This window comes from Diadema antillarum, unplaced genomic scaffold (genome assembly GCF_040938485.1).
Source record: "Diadema antillarum isolate AM-2024a unplaced genomic scaffold, OU_Dant_1.0 seq00000377_RagTag, whole genome shotgun sequence".
In the NCBI taxonomy this organism is placed as follows: Eukaryota; Metazoa; Echinodermata; class Echinoidea; order Diadematoida; family Diadematidae; genus Diadema; species Diadema antillarum.
In genome coordinates, this window is record NW_027271376.1 from 26,607 (window position 1) to 50,091 (window position 23,485).

Consider the following 23,485-nt stretch of genomic DNA (forward strand, 5'->3'; position numbering starts at 1 on the left):
GATGCTGCCGGCTTGGCATCTCTGTCGTAATAACATTGTTGCTTTGACGATGGTTAATTGCCACTTTGGCGAGCACTCACGGCAGCAAGCAGTAATAGTGTCATCATCCCCTTAACAACTGACTGTCAGCCCCTCCTGATGCTCCAAGGTACTTTGTTCATGCACACACATTTACATGTCAAGAAGTTATTACCAATGTTTAATACCTCACAATGCCTCTCATCTTTTTTTCAGCCGGGGGTAGGGGGGGATCTGAAATCTTCATCTGATATCATGCAAATAACTCAAAACCAAAACAATCTCAAAACCACATATTACACTTCATTTTCTACAATATAAATTCATAACAAAAATGGTAGTAGTATGCAATAGTTTGGAACATACAGAAGGAGAAAAATATGCAGATAAAACAGACAAACGACACACACACACACACACACACACACACACACACACACACACACACACACACAAGCACACTCACTGATACTCACTCATCAAGATGTCCAATCTTTCTTTGGCCATAGACAGATTCTTCTTCATCTTGTCCTGTATCTTCCTTGCTTTCTCCCATTCTGGACCTGTCATTGATAAGAAAAGATGGAAAATGGAAAAAATATTAAATCTAAAAAATATTTTCACAGTTTTTCCATTTATAGAAATACTGACAGATGAAAAATATGTAACACAGTACAAACAAAATGGAGAGATCTTGTCACAGTGACACTTGGTACACATATGATCAACAAGCCTAAAGCTAAAGTGCAATTAAATTTAAAACAAATTTCAAAGCTGACATTCGCATTTCTGCAGAAAATTGAAAATTACATTTTCTACCTGTGAAAAACAGTATATTTCCCATCCCTTGCTTATAATTTAATGCCAATAAGGAGGACGATAAGAATTTAAAACGGAGTTACAGGACTTGATCTGATGTCAAAGCATGTTTTCTATCCTAAGCAAAACGTGCACACAGTGAAACACATCAAAATTTGAAACCATTGTCAAAACAGTGACTAGAACATTGTCGGAATATCAGAAAATGTGTAGAATTAATCTTCCTTGTATTATGCACGAGTTATCATGTTCCTTCTTTAAAATTCCACCACAACAAAGCATATTTTCAGCCTAGAGGCAGTGTTTCATGATCATCCCCACATGCACGTAGACACAAGTCATCTAGATCAAGTTCCTTTCATGTAATAATCATTTGGAGGATCCAAAGATTCACTTCTCAGGCTGCAAATAATTCAAAACATAATTTGCAGAACTTAACAAACAGTGAAAACAGCGATGTCTCAATCCATACACAGCCCGAGGCAAAAGCGGAAAAATCCCGCCAGTGTATCGGATCTGGAGATGCATGTACCAGAGATGCAGTCCAGTGGAACGTTCTCTACCAAATCTCTCCTCCCTCAATCCTCCATTCTCTCCTTCTCTCGCTCTTTTCTTGCACACCTATTGGCTTTGTTGTTTGTTTGCCATGAATATTCACGTGGGCTTGGGCTTCGAGTGAGTCATTCTGCGCAAACTGGGCTCTCTCTCTGGGAGGAAAGCAGGAGATGAGAGGTGGTGGCGCCGATGTGGTTGGATGAGGAGATCACTGGGGATTGCTCCATCGGTGCACACCTGTAGGATTTGGTTACTTCTCCTTGATCCACTGTTTTTCTCATTTTTTTACAAGCATGCAGACACCAATATATGCTGCTGAGCAATTCTACAGTGCACTAGTATTTGCATTTCGCATTTTGCATTTTCTCATCTAGTAAGATTATCATCTAGAGTCCGTGAAAGGTGGTTGGGGTACTGAGTTTCTTGTCGCAAGATCAAATTACCGCATTAAACGAAAGAAAGAAAGCAAAGAACTTCTGATGAAGAGAAAATACAAACATATGGTGAACACATATCCCGTGAACACATGCCTGAGTTCTACAGTATTCTGCTTTGACCATAGTTTATAATGAATTTAACTGACATCGCATTGATCTTGTCACTCCATGTGTATGAAAACAAATTCTGTTACATTGTGTGTATATATACAAAATCTGTCAACTGCATTGCTGAGTTCAGATGGTCTCATTTACGGTCACCGACACTTCTCAGAACCAGAGATGTATGGTGAAGTATCACAAAGTCTTAGCTTTTAACTGATCAAATTCTGAGAAATTTTTACCTCAGAGACTGCCATCTTGTCTCCACAAATTGACACTTCTGAATCTCACTGCACATCTTATGCTGGAGAGAGACTAAATAGAACTTGATAAATTCATTAGATTTGCACAAAAAACACACTAAAATTTATAATCTTCACCACTTTTAGAGAGAAAAAAAAAATTGTTCTTCTACAGTATGCTGTCAACTCAAGGATAATTCATAAATGTACAATCAATAAGCTGTTGAAAATTCTGCAACTGATATAAATACATATATTTATACATTTTAATTCAGTTGCAGAATTTTTTTTTTTCAATTTTCAGTTTTTTTCCATTTTCATTTTTTAACACCAATGGGCTCAAAGGAAAGATCTGCTTCACACTACCTTAATGAAACACAAATTTTGAATAGCTCAAGTTATCACAGAAAGATAGAGCACCAAACCAGTAAGATGTGGTTTTTGGGACCCAACAAGTTAAAAACTGAATATCCTGGAGCGTGTGTGGCACTCTGATCTAGCACAGAAATACAGAAACATCTGAATCACTGGAAGCATCAATTCCGGTCGAATTGATATTTCCCTCAGCTTCACTGATTGCACCTTTGCGGTTTGTCACACCCTGCCTCAACAATCAATATTTAGGCCATCACTGCGTATGCTCGCACGCAGCGTAACACATGTTTATAGCATCAAGGCCAAGAAGAGAAGGAAGATGCTAAGACCTGCATATGCGGCCAAATTAATGTGAAATCTAATATGCGCTAGTCAGTCTTTTTTTTTCTCTCCTATTCCCTCATGATTCATTAATTCACCAACTTCAAATTACTCTAGCGTGCCTTTTGGCCTGTTTGAGCTTGTCGCAAAGTCATGGCGGCTATCGCCGTCCTTCATAAATTCCTCAGATAAAATGCATGTTAAATTCGTGAGTATTCCACAGCTGTAGCTATTTCTGCATTCCACAGGTCTGGTATCATTTCACGATGATGAACAAATGAATAAGAACGTCTTATCTTCGCCTTTTATCATCCAAATTCTATGACAAGAAATTCCCTTTTCTCCTCTGCTTTCATTCATTTGCTATTCTCATCTCCTTCATCACTCTTTTCTCTCCCTTCCCATTTTATTACTCTGATAACACTTTTTTTGTACACTGGATAATTTTTTTTTCTTTATGGGGGGGGGGGGGAGGGATGTATAACATTCACCACAATGATATTTATAGTTTGTATGTACAATAATTCACCTGGTGTGCATGCTCAATTTGAAATTATTTGTATTAATTTATATTTTTTGGGCATGTGTGTTCACCTTCTCCCTGATGTGCTTCCTTTAAGTTGGTTGGAGAGGCCCATGGGTCATAGTGATTTTGATTGCTTTTTTCCAACCTGGTAACTTAGGGAAGCTCATTAGGGAAAGCCTGACACTTTGTATTCCTGTATTTTGCATGTTTTGTATGTTTATCTGTTTTCACTTGTATTGTCTTGCACATGCCAAATACTACTACTAATAATTTATGTTCCTGTAATACTGACACAATATCCTTCCCCCAACCCTCCTTTTCTTTCTCCCTTAAGGAAAGGAGCTCACATTTTTCTGAATCGGTCTTTGTTGCTTTGGCACTTTCCTTTCTTCTTTACTAATTCATATACTTCTCTACTGCAACTTACAGCTACTGGATCGCATGCATGAAATAATTAGCAATTATTTAGTGTGCATTTGAGAAAAAGTTGCATGATGGGTAATCAAAAATTTGCTAGCAAATTGTATTCACATTGCAATGTGTAATATAACACTTACCAAACTATATTGAAGATAAGCCCAAATATCAGCTCTCAAATGTATTTAAGGTCATTTTTATTGAAAGGATACATCCACAGTGATTTGTACCGGGTTGGGATTATGCTGTTGTTGCTTTCAGGAATGATAAACATGAGAAATATTAATGAAAACCATTCAGTGTGCCCTAGTGGATTCATGAGTAGACCATGGGGAGGGGGTGTAATGGGGACTGTTAAAAGAGTTTGAGTGAAGAAGCTGTAATGCCATTGTGGTTGCTGTGCATGTGCACATGTGTGGTTAGGTTGCCGTCATGAATATTCATGGTTAAATGTGCTATTCCAGAGTAAGGGACAATGCACTCTGAATGATGATGCATCAGTTTGCAAAGTCTGTAAGTGATTATCATGAACGTATGATGCAACTTGAAGTTAATCTGTACCCTACGTCAAAGCATTTGGTGTACTTTCATTGAATTGTGTTTATATTCATCCCTCAGATTTACCTCTTGAGAAGTGTGATGTTTACCCATTAAATCTGCAGATATTTGTGTGTGAGTGTGTGTGTGTGTGTGTGTGTGTGTGTGTGTGTGTGTGTGTGTGTGTGTTTTCAAACATAAAAACCTAAATTCCATTTGTATTCTGAGTCTGAGTCTTTCATCACTAGCATGTTGATGAGCTGCATTCTATGTACAGGGTAAATCAATTCATTCAATATATATGATCATCTGCTATTTCATGAAACTAATGGCATACAATTTTTTTTGGTAGAAACACCTAATCAGTTACTTGTTTTGTCTTGATACCCTCATTCCAAGCTTCTTTACCAAAATGTACATCAAGCAAATTTAAGCATGAATAGTTTAATTTCTACCTCATCAGTACTCATCCTTTCTCCATTTCTGAGATAGTACATCACCCAATGACACTCTATCATTGATCTTTCAACACATACGGTGCATTATTGAAAGTACATCACCCTTGCTCCACCAGCAAGAATGAACATGTGACAGCCATTAAATCTGCCTGGGAGCGACACATCAAAACCATTAACTTTTGTTGTCAGTAATGCCATGCTATGATACCAAACAACCTGCTGCTTCACAAAATAGGGGCACCCATTAGGCAAAAATTGAGACTGCCTATAGATATAAAATCAGCAGGATATTTTGCTATTATACTATAGATATAAAATCAGCAGGATATTTTGCTTGGAAAAATGTTTTAGCATACTGTCACTTTGATCAGCCCATTAATCTCTGTACAAGCTGTAGATGGCTTTGGGACTATGTGAACACTTACTTCACTCCCTTGTCATACCAACGTCATGAGTCGTGCTTTCTCGGGCTCAGACGCCTACATCAGTCAATTGGATTCATGCTCACGTCCAGCAATCAATGTTGGCTTTGAACGACAGATTCCGGGGGGTAAGGAGGCATCATTAATGATTGCGGAGTGTGACGAGTGCTTAACCGTCCCAGCATAGCTTAAAGAGATGAGCCTCGGAATTTCCATCTCAATCACGTTTTGGGGTCTGCTGGTGTCATTCAATCAGGATGGCTACGAAGTCTTATTTAGAAGCGTCACACTTATCAGGTCTTAGTGATTATAAAATGCACACTGAATACTGAAAGCTGTGTAAGTTTGATGTACCCCTCTTACTGCGATCTCTTAGCGATAGCTTTCTTCTTAGGAAAAACACAATAAGTAAAGAGAATGTCAAATTCTTTTATATTCATCATTTTCTCTTTTTTTCCTCTTTCTCTTCTCTTGAGAGAATACTGTGATGATTTTGATGCTGTTCTTGTTTGGTTGCAAGAGTCAAATCTATGATTTTATCCTTTTTTTAAGTATAGGCAAGGAGGTACTAGCCTAGTACCTCCTTGGTATAGGGAGCTGCAGGAACATGAAGCTAATGCTTCAGCTTTAGATACAGGTAAACCCTCTGCTTCCTTAACTCTTTAAAACAACTATCAAAACTACTATCGTGACAAAATTGTTGCTCAAGCTATTGATGTTTTTTTAATTGAGGGACAACAGCAATGGATTCACATAATTAATGAAACAAAATCTTGTGCATATCTCATCTCTAAGGTTTTTAAGAATCTAGCTTCACAAAGCTGATTACAGACAGGTAGTGCTATCATATCATATACTAGCATATACATGTAATGACATATATTTCATTAAAGTCACTGGGTAGTATCAAATGTTAATTCAGTGGCGGATCTAGGAGGGGGCACACCGTGCACGTGCCCCTCCTTTAGTTTTTGTTAAAACTAAAGAATAAACAGAAACAGAGGGTAGCATGAACGCACTCCCTTTAATTTTGTAAAGGCGCCCTGCCCCCCCCCCCTTACAGAATTCCTGGATCAGCCCCTGTAATTCCAGCATTAAATTGTTGCACATCATTACATCACTATTCTAAATACTTTGCAGAGCTTCAAACTCTAAGCAATGCTTATGGGCAATTCCGCGGTTAGTAACGTTACATTTGAACAAATTTAGATATTTGTTTTTACTACTAAATTACCATTTATTCATTTCAAGCCAAAATTATGTCAAAAACATGTTCATCATTCCCAGGTTTATGAAACAGAAAAGAATGAATACAATCCAAGAAATAATAGCATTGCTATGGCAACTTAAAGGGCTGGTTAGTAACGTTACGAAAAAAGGACATGACAAAAAAATCAATGTCTTGTAACGAAAAGTGTGCAAAAATTCAAGTTACTTCAAACAAAGTGTTGCATTTATTTCAATTATTGCATCATGACAAATGTTCACACAATGTTTTTTAGCAGTGCGACCAATAATTTCTTAGCTAGACCCCCAAAAGCACGGTTAGTAACGTTACGGTTAGTAACGTTACATTTGTCCGGAGTAATTCCGCAGGTCATTTCACCCTTTTGTAATTGACAAAATGTCACATGACTTCTGGAGTATTTAAATGTATTTATCTTTTACCCTTTAGCAAAACTTTGAGGAAAAAATTTCAAAGGAACCCACTGTAATTTGCATTTAAGTGAATTTCAGCATCCCCAGTCCCACATGTACATTTTAAATGATGGTTTTAGATCTCGCGAAATCAATCAATACGAAAGATAAAATCTACTGAATTTGAAAGACCTTAATGATTGGTGAACATCCATGACATTAGTTGATACCTAGATTAAAGAGTAAGATAAAGAGGCACATTTCTTTTATCCATGTCATGTCCACCTAACTGCGGAATTGCCCTTATACAGAAGAATATGATTGCTTAAAGTTTTAACTCTGAAAAAAAAAAAAAATCCCAAAACCATTTTGTAACTGGCATGCAGATTTCCCTTGACTGGCACACTACTAGCATACTTCCCACAACCCAGCACAAACTTGTCACATCACATACCATCAGCCTATTCTGTCCCTGCCTCTTGTTAGAAGCCAGTACACCAGGAATCAATCAATATCTTCCTTAGATAAGAGGCAACCCCTTCTTGAAGACCACTCCCAGAGAACCTCCAACCCCCTGGGGTAATGACGGACCTGGGTGACAGGAATGGTACCCACGCCACCAGCTTAACTACCCTCCCTCTGTCCACTTTGGTTATTTGCTCAGCACTCGTCAGCTGCATGGCAATCTCATGAGGATTTCTCTCAGGACCACGCATCACCCCTGCAAATGATGTGTCCACTTCGGCCCCCTGTAAAACTGCATTGGACATGGACATTATCACTTTGGCCATCTCTGAATGTGTGCACACAAACACACACACACACACACACACACACACATGCACACAAACAACCACACACTTGCTTTATAGTCATGCACACACAGAATGCAGCACAAAGAGCAGTTTCTAAAAATAAAAATCAATGCCCTACTAAACCATGCATATAGAATGCATCCTGCTGGAGAATTCATACTGACTAGACATGTTTGGCTTGAGTCATTCTGTCAATATGTTTTGTATGTGTGTAGGTCTACAAAATTGTAAATACAGAGTACAAATTTGAACTAGTACACTCACATGAACTAAGGAAAACACATATATGATGAAAAGTGTCAGGGTTTGAGCACAGCACAGCTGCATACTGTAAAAGTGGATATTTTTGCACGACTACCGGTAATTTTTTGTGCTCGACCTGGTAAAAAGAGTTTCACGTGTTTTTAATTCTGCAAATTCAAAACGTCAACCACTGGAATGTATGGCAAGCATTATATTCATGTGCTTTTATTTTTGCGCTAGTTTCTGGTTAAACAAAATGCGCAAAAATTTCCACTTTTACAGTATTAAAGATGCAGAACATAATTATATGGAGAAGAGTCTGACCAACCAATTGAAGAGTTTGTTTGCAAAAACCGATAAGTCCATTTTTGAAGATTTTGAAGTACGGTCTCTGTCATAAAGTACAAAATAATACCTTTTAAATAATATATTGGTCACTACATATAAAGGTATATTCTTGAAGTTATGGTCAATAGAAGCAAAAATTTTCTTATTATTCTCTTTATTTTTCTTGACCTTTAATCGCAAATATCTCCATTTGACAAATATGGACTTATCGGTTTTTTGCAAACAAACTCTTCAATTGTTTACAAATACTGAGGCTACCATCAAATTATTTTCAGCATTCTGATAGTTTGTCAATGATATACAAGTGAATGCATCTCTTAAAACTGTAAAATGATTGGTCATTAATCTAATCTTACCTATAATGAAAATGAAAATAAGGCAGCCCTGCATCAGTATCTCTATGGAGGATTAACACTACACTTGTAGAGAACACGGAACTATGAGAGTGAGTGAGTACACCCTTGTTCATGATGGCACTACAGTGGGCAATCCTCTACTGGTACAACAAGGGTGATAATTGGGTACCTGGAAGGTGTTTCATAAAGCTGTTCGTAAAGTTACGACCGACTTCCGAGCGACTGGTGATCAGTTCTTATGCTGAATTATGGAAATTCTGATAAGTATAGCACATCAGAACTGATCACCAGTCGCTCGTAAGTTGTTCGTAACTTTACGAACAACTTTATGAAACAGGGCCCAGATACCCCTTTTTAATGCTCATTTTGGTATACATACGTCATACAGTCAAGAAAATGCACACTGACCATGCTTAAAAAGCTCAATAAAAAGATTTAAAAAGTGCAATTGTGCAACAGCTGCCACACATATCACCGCAGTAATGACTCTTTGTGCAACCTGAACCATCAGCTGTAGTACATGTGTTTCCACAACATGGTGTAGCATAAGGACAGCAGCAACATCAAAACATGACAGAGGAAAAGGATTTGTGCTTCATACTCAATCACGCATGATGACCTTATATATAGTTTGCAGCAGACTTGCAGGAAATCAGTCTGAAAGTAAGTCTTACAGGTATACCATTCAGGTATACAGTAGGAGCTGAGGACTGATTCATGGCAGAAACCTCCCCTGAACTGAGTGTATACTGTCAAACTAAAAACACTCGGGCATAAACTTTCACATTTGGAGCTGACAGCCTTTTTCGCTGCATGAAACTTTTGCAAACTACCAATGGAATTCTATGCATTGTGTAGACAAAATCTTTCTTGTGCATTTTACTTTCGCAAATCCTGGCTCCTTGCAAAAGTTTCATGCATGCATAAATTTCTGGTTTTACAGTATTTGGCATGGTCAAAGTCTAAGCTGGGCTGATTCACTTCTTGCAGACTACATGTATGCAAAACAGCTAAAAAATTTGCTGAATGATGTGGATATTTCCATGGATATTTACCAACATGCAGTTTGAGAAAATTTAAAGGAAAAATTTCTCCCCTGAAAGAGCTTTCAAAAGCAGGCATATATGGTTGAAATGATTTAACTCTACACTAGGATGACAGACCTGTGTGTGCATACTTACTGTAGTAGTAACCATGGTGGCTGCATGCTGAAATTATATAGCACCCCATAAATGTACTGTTGAAAAGCTAAAGAAGAAAAAAAAGGCTGTATCTTTTGAAGTTTGGTAATATAAGACATAAAACTTAGTGTAATAAGATGACAAATTGAATAGTAGAATACACTTTTTTGTAATTGGCCTGAATTGCAAAAATGTAGTTATATTGGAGGTCATTTTCATCTCCATTAATAATCATGAGGTAGACCTTTGAATACAAGGTGTGACCACTAGGCGTATGAAGCACCACTTGTTTAATAATTCAGTGCATCGTGGGTGAGAATTCTCATGTCAGTGTGATGGATTCATATTCCCTGCTGACCGGGTGATTGTGGTCAATCAGCAGGGATGGCCCTCTGGATCAATCGAAGCCAAAGTGGTTGTGTGGACAGAATATGTAATATCTTTCACAGTGAGGTCTCTGTGGTCAGATACTGCATATGCTGAATATTTCGCAAGGTTTTTATTTTCTCGAATTATGCGAGTCAGGTGCTATTTGCAAAATTAAAGACACGCGAAAATATTGACTCTGATCCCGATGTGAATGTGACGTACGTGTGTAAACTTCTCCGTTCCGTACAGGACTCCACGATCACAAATCTAGCCACTCACAAAATCGTCGGGAATTCTCAATTCGCAAAAATTTAGACTGATATCAGTTTGGCTGAAAGTTGATGATGAATATTCTTCTACAACATCCAAACATGGTGGCTTTAACTTCTTGCCACGTGAAAATGGTAATTAAAGGGAATTCCTTTTCTGCTCATTGTCATTTGACACTATTATTCTATCCATAAATGATATGAATTTCAGAGTAATGATCACACTATATACAGGTTGTACAGCTGAGGTAACATTTGTCACTATAACAAATATTAGACTACACTGAAACAGTATTGAGTCCCATAATGTGAAAAATGCAGGTAAACTGCACCTTGGGCATAACGTATTCTACGACAAAAACAGACATGACAATTCCATGCTCACATGCAATCCATCTAAAACCTATGAGGTTATCGTGCAAACTGTGACGGCTTGAAAATTTTAATCCTCCCTTGCATCTTTCCATGATGACTGTGTAAGCACATTTAGGTTTACAGCAGAAAGTCCAGGAATTTACTACGAGAGGCTTTACATGTTCTGAATAAAGTACATTATTGAATGCAAGGACTTGACCAAACTTGTATTTAAAGGGAACGCAAACCCAAAAAGCAATGTGGATTGAGTGAAAGCAGCAATATTAGTAGAACACATCAGTAAAAGTTTGAAGAAAATCGGACAATTGATGCAAAAGTTATGAATTTTTAAAGTTTTGGTGTTGGAACCGCTGGATGAGGAGACTACTAAAGGTTATGACGTAGTATAATATAAAGAAATAATAAAGAAAATTTCACAAAAATTCATTTTTCATGAAAATTACAAATTCCATCAACTTGATACTGACATATGTTAAGGGTAGCAATTATTCTCCCTGCCTTCTGAAAGCGATTAGTCAAGTGCTCTTTCATAATGCTAGGAAAGTGACTTTTTGTTGGATTTTCTTTATATTTTCTTTGTATTGTTGTCCACTCACACGTCATATCAAACCTCTTGTAGTCTCCTCATCCAGTGGTTCCAACACCAAAACTTTAAAAATTCATAACTTTTGCATCGATTGTCCGATTTTCTTCAAACTTTCACTGATGTGTTCTACTAAAGTTGCTGCTTTCACTCAATCCACATTGCTCTTTGGGTTTGCGTTCCCTTTAAGGACACAGTTATCATCACACCTCAAATTAAAGTGTGACTTCTGATTGCAAAAACTCATGTCATACTTCAATCACATGACATCTTTCCTCAAACTCTTGACACACAAACAAAAATGACAAACCCCTATCATGTGAGAGCATGCCGAGTTCATTCACAGAGAGAACCACAATGCGAACAGCTTCATGTGTTCGACTCACTCCGGTGGTTTTTTGAGCCACGTCTTCTATCATTTACTCATGTTCCATTAACCACACACTTGTGCGAAGCTTCTCAGCCAAGATTACTTCCCATCTCGTATTGACTGACGACCGCTCATCCCCAACTGTCTCATCATTTCTGGATGATTACGTACGCGGTGCTTTCCCCCCGAACATCCCTTCCTTCAACCTCCTCCCTCAAAGAAAAACACACCTAGAAGTCACTGCCATTTATGCAAAGCAAAGTGCCAAAATAGGCCCACGGAGGGACATGGTACAAGAATCTCTAATTAAAGGTGAAGTGGAGTTTGAAAGTTCGACCCCCAGATACTACTAGTTTATCCATTCTTTTTTTAAGGTAACAATGGTTAATTGGAAGGAGACATCCTATCACAATAAAGGTATATATCTTACAACCCGTGGTCTTTTAATCAGAATATCGATTAAACAAGGTATATAATTTTATATTACAATTCTCATTATAAATGTGTGGTCCAATATGATGGCAAGAAACAAACAGTGTAGGCACAGGCTTTTAGGCTCAAATTTGATGCACTACAAGATATTCTGTCACAGAATTCATATTCTTAGCTGAATCATCTTGCAGTTTAAGAAATTATGTAAATTGTACAGCATCTTCAAGTCTTAAAACAAAACAAATGTGTGTGTATATGCACACGTACCACTGCTTTAAAAAAAAGTTTTATGCAGTGGTCAGCAACACAAGAAAATGCCCTCCCCAAAAACAACATTTAAAGCACAAAAAATACATGCCAAAGGGCATTCTCCTCAAGCCTGCATGCCTGACTTCAGAATGGATTGTGGAGAATTTGGAACATGGCAGAACAAGATGTTATCATGCACAAGCAGGAAAGTGCAGTGACTTATTGGAGTCACTCGCAGAGGGGGCAAATACCCTCGATATCGGACTCTTTAGGATAAATTCAGATGTACTCTACTTGATGACATTTTAGCTCTGATTTTTTTTCTCCATTTTCCCCCTTTTTCTCATACAAATGCCCACTGTGAAACACTGTGAGATGAGCAAGGTTTATGTTAAAAGACAGAAATGGGGTGGCTTTATTAATTTGATGTTGAGACAAAAGATGACTATGGATATTGTACATTCTTGGAATATTTCTAAGGAATCTCAATATTGAGAAGATAGAGCATGTAATGATTTTGTTTGCTTCTGAATTAACTCATTAATTTTATCAATATTTGGATATCTTTTACTGCTGATACTTTGACTAAAAACTGAATGCAAAGAAATCCTACCACTTAATCTATTGTTGTTGTTGGTTTTTTTTTATTTGGTTTGTGTGTGTGTGTGTCATTTTTTAATTTCACAGGAGTGATCATAAATGATTAATTTGTTTGACACTTTTCTGAGAGATACTGAGATAGAACTAAAAGCAAAGTTTACAATAGCAAGGATGACTTACAACATCCATAGTGTCTGTTTTGCCCATTTCTTGGGTCTCTGTTGAGCTCAACAGTTTACATCATAATCAGCTGGCTATTAGGATGTGATGCAGGCATCAAGCCATGTACGTATACAATGCAAGGGACTATAATACCTCACAGCTAGCTAAAACTAGCATATATGATGTATGGTACATGTACGCCTTCACACTTATAGACAGCATATTACGCACACAATCTAAGCATGTAACCCTTGTTATTTCCTCTACAAGTCATCCTCTCCAGAGGAGCTGATATTTCGTGCTTTGTGAAGCTAGCTGGGACTCCTACAATTCCCCATTCGCTGATGTTATTCTGTAAGCGTACAGAGTGTGAGAGATCTGTTTGCTGAAAGGTCAGAGTGTGCCATTTTCTGCCTGTGCTCAATTCTATTCCTGGTTATACAAATTGTATAAGGTACATGCATGACTACTGACGGCCACTGGGATGAATGAGTGTGGGCCTCAATTAGCACTGCAGTCTTTTCCTGTGTGCTGCTGGCTACAATGCAGCTCAACACTTTGTTGTTGTTGTTTTTATTTTATTGAATGCATCAATTATCACAGGCATCTTCTTATGACTTTCTGCCAAACAGCTTCCTGGATTTATTTGCCCTATGTTAATCTAAAAAATTATTTAAAAAAAGATCAGTCCTTGATGAATTTTATAGTTTATGTGCATCAATCTCATCTTTTGAATACATAAATCAACTAATGAACTGTGGTTCACAGATTATTAACTTGTATCTCATTCATTCTTATGTAATCAGTTATGTTTAGAAAATCATTGGCACATGTAAATGATTGTTGCTGTTGTTTTTAAGATCAGTTAAATGTCAATTTCCAACGCATTTTTGAAAGAATCCATTCATGAGAAATAAGCCACACTCACTTGAGTTAGATGACTTTGACCAGAATTCCATACATTGTATCATACATGATAAAATATGAAAAGAGATAAAAGAAAATCTGCAAAGTAGATACATGTAAATTTTGGTAAATTGGATTCTATGCAATGACAAGGACTGTAAGCTTATAGGCCCAACAACAGAGTAATTAGCCACAATGCATCTGGTGCAGATTAACACAGGGCACGAAGAGAGAGAATGCATTTTTGTTTTAATTTTTACCCTATTCACCCCGATCAATAAAGGCAATAGACAGGTAAAAAAACACTCCCGTATTAAACTGTAACATCAACTATATGGACAATACCTGAAAGTACAGCATGCTAACAGTGAAAAATCTTCAGAGCTTCTTGGCAACAGTATACGGTGTATTCCCGTTATAACAAAGTCCTCAGGACTGGCAGCTTTCTTTTGGTATATAGAAATTTCATTATAACGAAACAAATAAACAATAAAAATACATAGAGCGGATAATGTTGCAGCCTGAATTTTTACTCCGTTGTCACCGGAATTTCGTTATAACCATGTTCATTATAACAGGAGTGCACTGTACATTGTATGCCTGTAGGGTTGCTCATCATAATGCTTACCTGGTTTATCACAGTCCACTGCTATGCCTTTCTCCAGTTCATCTACCCCTTTACGATAGTACTCAATAGCCTGCCGTTTGCTGCCTGCAAGTTGCATGAAAGAGAAGATAGATTTGACCTGCTGAGAAATGAGTTCATGATGTCATTGACCATGTTTTTTTCTTCAGAAAATAAAACAAAAATGTCACACATCCACATAACAAATCCTGCATCTTTTGGATGAATAAAATAGTGGGGCAGATATGTGAAAAAGATGCTCACATCCGGCGGAAAGTATGAAATTTTGCATAAAGGGGTATTTTGGGGCGCTGATTTCAAAAATTGCCGGATCCAAGAGATCTGACCACTGGGTGGGCCACCATTTTGAATTCTAATATGGCCGCCATCGCAAAACATTTAAAGATCCCTATCTTCAGTTCTGAATAACATAATAATAATGATAATGAATAACATTGATATAGCGCTTAATACTGATGTTTCTAAGCGCATAGGCCATAGGACATAGGCCATTGACATTTGATACATAAAAGCATGGTGATATGATGACTTCATTCACAGACTTATTTGATATGTCTGACAAGCTGCATGGCAGCCAATTTGAATTTTCTTACATAGTTGCCACATTAGAGTGTTAAAAATCTCTATCTCGGGTTTGTAAATTCTAAAGGCTACAATGAGCGCGTGTTTTGAGTGCGCGCTGCTGTATTTACATTGTGACGTCAGTGAAAGGTGCATTATGCTTTATTTTTGCTGCACGTTTTGGCATGCCTGTGAATGCTAGTCGTGATGTTTGTCTTGGCAGCCATATTGGAATTCAGAATAGCGGGCATTGCGTTTGTTAGACACATCACATTATTCCATTTTTTAACTCAGCAAGTTAAAATACCTGTTTGCACCTAATTTCAGCATCACTCACCACTTAGAACTCGAGATAGGGATTTTGAACATTTCGTTGAGGTTACCATACATGGCGGCCATTCGATGTTTGTCAGACACGTCAAATTACTCTGTCATCAAATTCAACATGTCAAAACGCTCTTGTTTACCAAATTTTGGTGCCACAGGCCATTTAGAACTGAAGATAGAGATTTGTGATGGCAGCCATATTGGAATTCAAAATGGCGGCCGACCCCGTGGTCAGATCTCTTGGATCCGGCAATTTTTGAAATCAGCGCCCCAAAATACCCCTATAAGCAAAATTTCATACTTTCCGCCGGATGTGAGCATCTCGACCAATTTTTGCTATGATACCTGCCCCACTAAAATGAACAGATTGAGAAACACAGTGCAATTATAGCTAAAATAGCCATGATTTCAGAACAATAGTTTGTGTGTCGATTATTTGTTTGTTTACTTGATTTGCTGTGTGACATTTATCACAACCAATTACACTGTATACCCTCAACAAACATAATTTCACACAGTTCTGCTTTGAAGAACAACATCTTTCTTTGATGTAGCCCTATTCAGGGGCGGATCCAGGAATTCCATAAAGGGGGGGGGCGCAAACAATATTTCTGGTGCTACTTCCAGGTTTCATCTCATTTTTTCTATTTATTCCTTTTGTTTTAACAACAAATAAAGAGGGGGCGTGCGCCTGGTGCATCCCCTCTGGATCCACCACTGCTATCTGTAATGTGTTATGTATCTTCCTAGTACCTCCCTCAGTGTAGTATGCACACAGGAAGCTGCTAGAAAGATGCCACATTAGAAATCCCAGGTGCGTAATACAATAACATGTATCATTTGAGAGAATCCCAGTCAAGGGTGAAATAAAAAAACAAAACTACAACAACTCTCTACTTTCAGGATATTTATCTTATGTGACTTTACATTGCAGGTTGCCATCTCAACATCCATTTGTTAGAGCATGTCCTTGCTCAAATGCTATTGATTATCTACATGGGTAGCCTAATATACACAAGGTCGGGACAGGATAATATCCATAACAAATTCAATTTGGTTAAACACGGCTGCCTCTAATTTATATGTACAGAACGAGATCTAGAGGCCTAACAACTACAACAAGATTAAATGTGTGAAGGGTGACAATGACTGGGGATCCATGCTAGTCTCTGCACAGAATGTCACAGTATATGTCATTCATGTTATGATATGGTAAAGTTATTTACAGATCACTGGATCTTCATAATAGTATTAATACTGTACATTATATAGGTAGTGTTCATCCTCTACTTCACATACATGCCACATACAGATCTATATATCTGTAACTAATTCCAGCTCATATCTAAAACATATCACGCATGTTATCTAGTATCAAAACATAAATATTTTGCATTGATTATTAAATGTCTACCAGGCATCCAGAAAGAGGAGTCTATTATTACAATCAGTGCTTGGCAATACAACATCTACACTTGTAGGCCTATGTATAGTATCAGTAATCAGTTTTAAAATCATATTCAGGGGCCTGTTGCATAAAAGTTCTGATCAAACATAAGTCACAAAATCAAACATAAGTCTCTGAATACTCAATTCTGATTGGCTGATACCTGACTTATGTTTGATTAAATCTTACTTATGTTTGATTGCATCTTTTTATGCAACAGGGTTATGAATGACTGTGATTCAAATGCTTCAAGAGTCTGGACACTATGAGGATTTGTTTGTATGTAAAGTCACAAGAATTCATCACTGTTTAGAGTGTATGTACATTGTATGTCCCACAGGATGTTCTGAGGTGAGAGATGTGAGAGTAATTGAACATACATTGTATATGACTTGAACACAGAAGACAACACAGGCCTCTGCTTGATTGCACATTTTCTCTCATGTTGTCCGTATTACAATGAGGCAAATCAGCTTTATGACATGGACATCAGCACAGGCTTGTACACATATTGTATACGCCATATATTTCGCGAGTCTAAATTTCGCGAATCGGGAATTCCTGACAATTTCACGATGGTGGAGTCCTGTAATGAACGGAAAAATGTACACACGCATGTCACATCCACATCAGGATCAAAGTCAATATTATCTTGTGTCTTTAATTTTGTGAATAGCACCTGACTCGCGAAATTCGCGAAAATAAAAACCTCGCAAAATATTTGGCGTATACAGTAATGAAATGCAATATAGCACAAGGAACATTTGGCATTATGTGTGCAGTAACTTGAACAAACATCACATTTCATCTGTATCAAATCATGCAAGAATTGTTTGAATTAAGCAATTAGGAAGTCCTTTCTTCTATTCAAAAGGGAGCATTATACGGAACTTTACCAACAACAAAAAATATATCTCATATTTTTCAATCCAAACTTACTCATCCTTGATGCCTATGGATTGGAGAATTCTTAGCGGTATTCCAAAATGACAGAAATTCCATAAATGAAAAGGTGAGCACTTAATTTCTACATATTTGTATTGCTACAAGAAAAACAGAGAACTCTTTTTTTTTTCTCCTGAGAAAAATGTGGCAAATAAAGTTTCTATGGAGTATGTAAGGTCAGGGGTTCTAATAAAATTAATCTCATTGGCTCACTTTTTTTTTTTTTTTTGCATTTTTTTTTTGGGGGGGGGGCACAGATGCAATCCTTGACATAATACATGCAAATATTGTAAACAAAGTTTGCAATACTCATTTCCTTTTCTTGGCAGAGATGCAATCCTTGATATATAATACATGCAAATATATCATTGTACACAAAGTTTGCAATACTCTCATCTTTCCCCCTTCTTTGCTCTGCTCTTTCATATGCAGCGACATATTCTGGCAAACAAAGCTGAGACTGTTTGACTTTACACGCACTTATCACCTTCTGTCAGGAATGATATCATATTCTCAGACTGATTTTATCTCATTCTGGTATAAAATCTGCTCTGAACTACAAAGAAAAAAAAAAAGCATCGACAACAACACAACACTGATCTATTGTCCCATGAAAGACTTTGATATTCCATCAAACTGGCACCAGTATGCCGGCTGTCACATAAGCCCCTAATGAATTCTGCCTTAACAAATTGTTCTATCATTCTGTTTATCTTTGTGCTTAGTAATCAGATTACTTTGAAATGCAAAATCTATACTTTAGGTGAAAAATAAAAATGCTGCCTGCAAAAGTTCCTTGAGCTACTGCAACTGCAAAACAACATAGCAGAACAAACAATGACACAAACCAAAAGCTGGTTGTTATGATAAACACATATCTCATATCAGGCTAGATTGATTGCAAAGGGGCAATAGAGAAACTTGCTGCATTGTGCAGGGAAATTTCATTTTGTGACAAATTTGTTTTTGCCCCATACCCTGGGAGCAATGAATACACTCACTGATATTCCAATAATGTGATGTTTGTGTGCGTCAACCTCAATAAGAATCACTTTCTCCTGCCCTCCATGCACTGAACTTCTTGACTTATGATCCTCGCAAATTTGTGAGACAAAGCATAGTGGTACATTGTACAATCTCACACTCAAAGGATTTACTTTTAACTGTATCTGCACAGAGGAATATTTTTCAATCAATTTCTATCTAGACTCTATTACAGCATATAACATTGTTACTAGACTTTACCCTGTGGTATACATGTATGGAGTACTGGTATATTTTTTTCTTATTTTTCAAACAAAAGAATAGTGAACTTTTACCCTTACTTTTGACCTTTCATCGCTGCCATTTTTATCAAAATATCTCTAAAAATATCTCTTTATATGACAATATTTAAAGCATTGACCCCTGAAAGAAAGCTACCGGCTTAAGGACAGAAATTATCATAATCACTCTTCTAGTGTTTTAAAAGCATGGGTGTATATCTATGGTTGTATGGATCTATTGGATATCTAACAGGTATCAGAAAATATCTCTAGTGACGTCAATTCAGACTCTCACCGGGTTTGGCTTATTACATCATAAAGCAGTCACACATCTGATATACACTGCCCATGTACCATGCACGCAGCATAAATGGTCTGTGTATAAATGTAATGATGTACACAAAAAGCAGAATGACAATCTCTGCATACAGCAGTAATGTGTGTCTTCCTGTGTTTATGTAATGTATCGAATGACAGTTGTGTTCAATGTATTGCAATATCAGTACACTGTACCATGTACAATTGTATCTTTAATACCCATGCTTCCTGCATAACGAGACATTGCATGTATGGCACACACAGGGAGTGAGTTTTATGCAAGAGGACTTCAAATACAATTTATAGATAAGGTGCGAGTACATGTACAGTGTAGGTGACATACAGGGCTATTTTAGGGTGCCAAAAAGTTGCCACATCACATCATTTCCTGAATCTGATGTAGTCGTGATTGCATCATAACTGTCGCCTTAAGTCATCTGGCTGGTACTTGTAATTCATAATTTATTCAATAATTTACTTAAATCATTTCTTTTGAGTTACCATTCTACAGGATATTTAACAATAAGCTTGTCATGAATACATGTACGTATACATACAACCATGTACTGTAAAAGTGGAAATTTTCGCGGTGTTGAAATTTTGCAATGAACTGCTAACATTTAAATAAGTAAAAAAATTAAAAGTGGTTGAAAGAAAGTACCTACTGAGGTGGTACCAGGAGGTATTAAAAGTTGTGCAGAGAAATGGTAAGGTATGATGGACAGTGATAGATGATATCATACCTATCACAAATACTCGGTAATTGTCCATCTCTCCCTACTTTTGAATAAACCATGCTGCCATGTCATACCATCTCTGTGTGTATTTAATAATTGTGTTTCATTAGCCAAGCACTGCTTAAAGTGCACAAATACTGGTACTGTGCTACACAGTATCACACATGTACACATGTTGCATACAGAAGTACATACTGCAGCGTTTTTGTTGTGTACGAATTTTGTAAGTCCTGTAGCATTCCTGAAATCAGTTTTTAACTTATAATTGTCTCCCATGACTGAAATACAAAGTATTTCATCTTTAGGGTGGAAAATTGCAATCTTGCTCTTGTCTTGATTCACGAAAATGCTTATTTGTCAAACTGTTGCTGTGGTTTTCATTGCTAAATTGGCTTTTATACTCTTTCTTATTGTCTTTAAGTCCAAATTTGCAAATTATTATACTTTCAAAAATGTATGGCTTTTATCGTACTATATTTTGCAGTAGATGAAATGTGATCGTGGTACACTACTGGTGAATAGCAAAAAGTACCTGTACACCGTATCCTAACCATGGGTTGAACCTTGAACCTTGAATGAGTACTCTCCCAAAAGCGAAGATGCTGTCCTGGAGAGGGCTGTGCTGTGCGGTGTGCTGTAGCATGTGCCTGTGGTGACGTGAGCTCAGGTGCATCTATATACAGGTGCAGGTGCTCCGTGCGGGTGTGCCTCTCATTACAGCATCTTAAGAGTAGGGGGCGGCGCCATCTGTCTAATGACAGGGAGGGCTGCACTCCTAAAGGTCATCAAAGTACCTGATGTTACTACTTTGGCAGGGAGAGTGTTCCAAATTCTTATGGCTCTGGGGTAAAAACTGTAGAGGTGGCAGTTGACTCTGGAGTATGGTTGGAGGTATGACAGGTTGTGGTTCTTTGTGTTATTTTGTGCTATCCTGATTTCTTCTGGCATGGCTATGTTGACAAAACCATAGTGGATCTTGTACAACATCTCGCTTTGATGGAGGATGCGACGATGCTGTAGTGTATCCCAGCAGAGAGAAGAGAGCATAGAGGTGACACTGGATTCCCTTGAGTAATCATGGAACACGAACCTGGCTGCTTGGCGCTGGATGTTTTCTAACATCTGGCTGTCTTTCTGGGTATGTGGGTTCCAGGTGCATGTTGCGTACTCAAGCTGAGGTCTGACGAGTTGGTTGTATGCAGCTACCTTCACCTTCTTGTCACATTTGTCTAGGGTTCTCCGAATGATGCCAAGGGTTCTGGAGGCCTTAGCCTGGGTTTTCTGTGTGTGTACACCCCAACTCAGGTCATTGGTAATTGTGACACCTAGGTATTTGTAGGATTTTGTCTGTGGTACCTCTTGCCCATGCATGATGTAGGAACATGTCATTGGTTTACGCTTGAGGGTGATGGTCATGGTTGACGTACCGGTACTAAGAATGACAGAATGACTTACAAGTGATACAAGTAAAACTAGAATATAAAATGTCATTATTGAACATCTACTGCATCATCCTGACTATTTGACATGTGTGTGAACACCATTCACATTTGGGTTTACTACTGTACATCTATGACACACGGGACCAATTGTTGACTATCCAAAGGTTATGGGATACTCAAAAGAACAGAAAAAGCTGATCTGCCTCATGCAAGCAGATGTGATTTAGCATTGTACGTATTGGGCCCTAGTGTTACAAAACGATGCAATCAATCATAGTCTAAGTCAAAGAATCCTTGAACCTTGAATCTTGAAGTATTAATCAAACATACACGTAAGTCAATAGCCAATCAGAATTGAATATTCAGACACTAAAGGCATCTGACTTTGAAGCTACATGCTTGATATTTTGGCTTATGTTTGGCATTTCATCAAACATTTTGTCTGAATTTTTTTTTTTTAAACAAACTGTAAGCTACTAAAATTCTTGCATCTGATTGGTTGAGTCTGAGAGCAAGTTTGTCAGGAAAAAAAAAGACAGAACGCTTGATGAAATAACCCCTGCGCCATGCCCCCTGATCTCAACCTTTTCACATCAATTGAACAGTAGCAGGGCCATCCCATGGTTTGTAGCTTTTGATGACAACACATCACAAACATTCACATGCTTTTCCATGGTCCTGGATCTGTGCAACCTAGTAATAATTGGCAATCAGTCCGAGTACATACTTAGTCATAGTGTATTGTACACATTTGAATGACCTTGGCTCATTACATGCAAGTGAAACAGAAAAACTGTTCAAACAGATTAGAACTTAGAACCTACTCAAAGCTAAACAGGCTAAAGTTTTGTAAATGAAATAAATTAACTCAGTAACACAACAAACCTTTTTCCTCTTCATCTATTTTGAGGGCTTTTGTCAAGTATTCAAAGGCTCTTTTGTGATGTTGTTTCTGCTTTGACAGTTGGGGGTCCAGCTTTGGTCCTGTAGTGGATGCGGTGGAAGACGATGATGGGTTTATTGATACTCCAGTCATAGGGTTCCCATTAGCTTCCAAATCGTTTTTCAGGGGGTCATACCCCGATTTCCTGGTGTCCACCATCGCGAAGCTTTCCCGTGAGCTGACTCGAGAAACCGCTTCCGATATCAGCATCCACAGCTGGAACACAATAAATCGCAGAAGGCTGAAAAGCAGCAAAACTGGGTAGCTTGCCCACCTGAGATTTCTCCTATGGACGGATGGTGTACCGTCCAGTTTGGGCTCCTTTTTATCGCCGGGAGTTTTTGGGCGAGTTTTCCGGGGCATCGGCGGCCGAAACCGTTGCCCTTTTTCCGTGCAAACCATCCAAGCCTATTCACTATCACGTGCACGTCGATGATGTTACTTTCCTCATTTAGCACAGTTGTATTGCCTCGTTCACGCAACACATAACAGCTGCTACGAACACGACCAAGCCTGTCGCGCAGCGCTGCCCGAATGCATGCCAAGTTTGTTTACATGGCAGTCGCGCGTCCCTGACACGGACCCAGCAAGAGAGAGGCCCCCGTCGTGAACCTGGCCTGCGCCGCCGATGTACTAGTACCTCGCTCAAGTGCAATTCTCGTTTTCATCGCCTCGACGAAACAACAGGGGATATCCCCCAAATCTTAACGGCCGCACCCACGCGCGCGC

At 38.1% G+C, this 23,485-nt stretch overlaps 1 protein-coding gene across 1 annotated transcript; it reads right to left on the reverse strand.

The window, feature by feature from the left end:
• Positions 1–422: 422 nt before the first annotated feature.
• Positions 423–23,250, reverse strand: LOC139731517 (spastin-like). Its single transcript, XM_071642400.1, has 3 exons — positions 22,699–23,250; positions 14,754–14,837; positions 423–581 (listed from the first exon to the last, which is right to left on the reverse strand). The coding sequence occupies exons 1-3, from the start codon at positions 23,156–23,158 to the stop codon at positions 481–483; spliced, it is 645 nt and encodes a 214-aa protein (XP_071498501.1). The 5' UTR covers positions 23,159–23,250; the 3' UTR covers positions 423–480.
• Positions 23,251–23,485: the final 235 nt, after the last annotated feature.

Coding starts and splice junctions, on each gene's coding strand:
- LOC139731517 (XM_071642400.1), bottom strand. CDS start 23,158: ATGGTTTGCACGGAAAAAGGGCAACGGTTTCGGCCGCCGATGCCCCGG. Junction 14,838..22,698: donor AATAGATGAAGAGGAAAAAG/GTTTGTTGTGTT, acceptor TGCAACTTGCAG/GCAGCAAACGGCAGGCTATT. Junction 582..14,753: donor AGTGGACTGTGATAAACCAG/GTAAGCATTATG, acceptor TATCAATGACAG/GTCCAGAATGGGAGAAAGCA.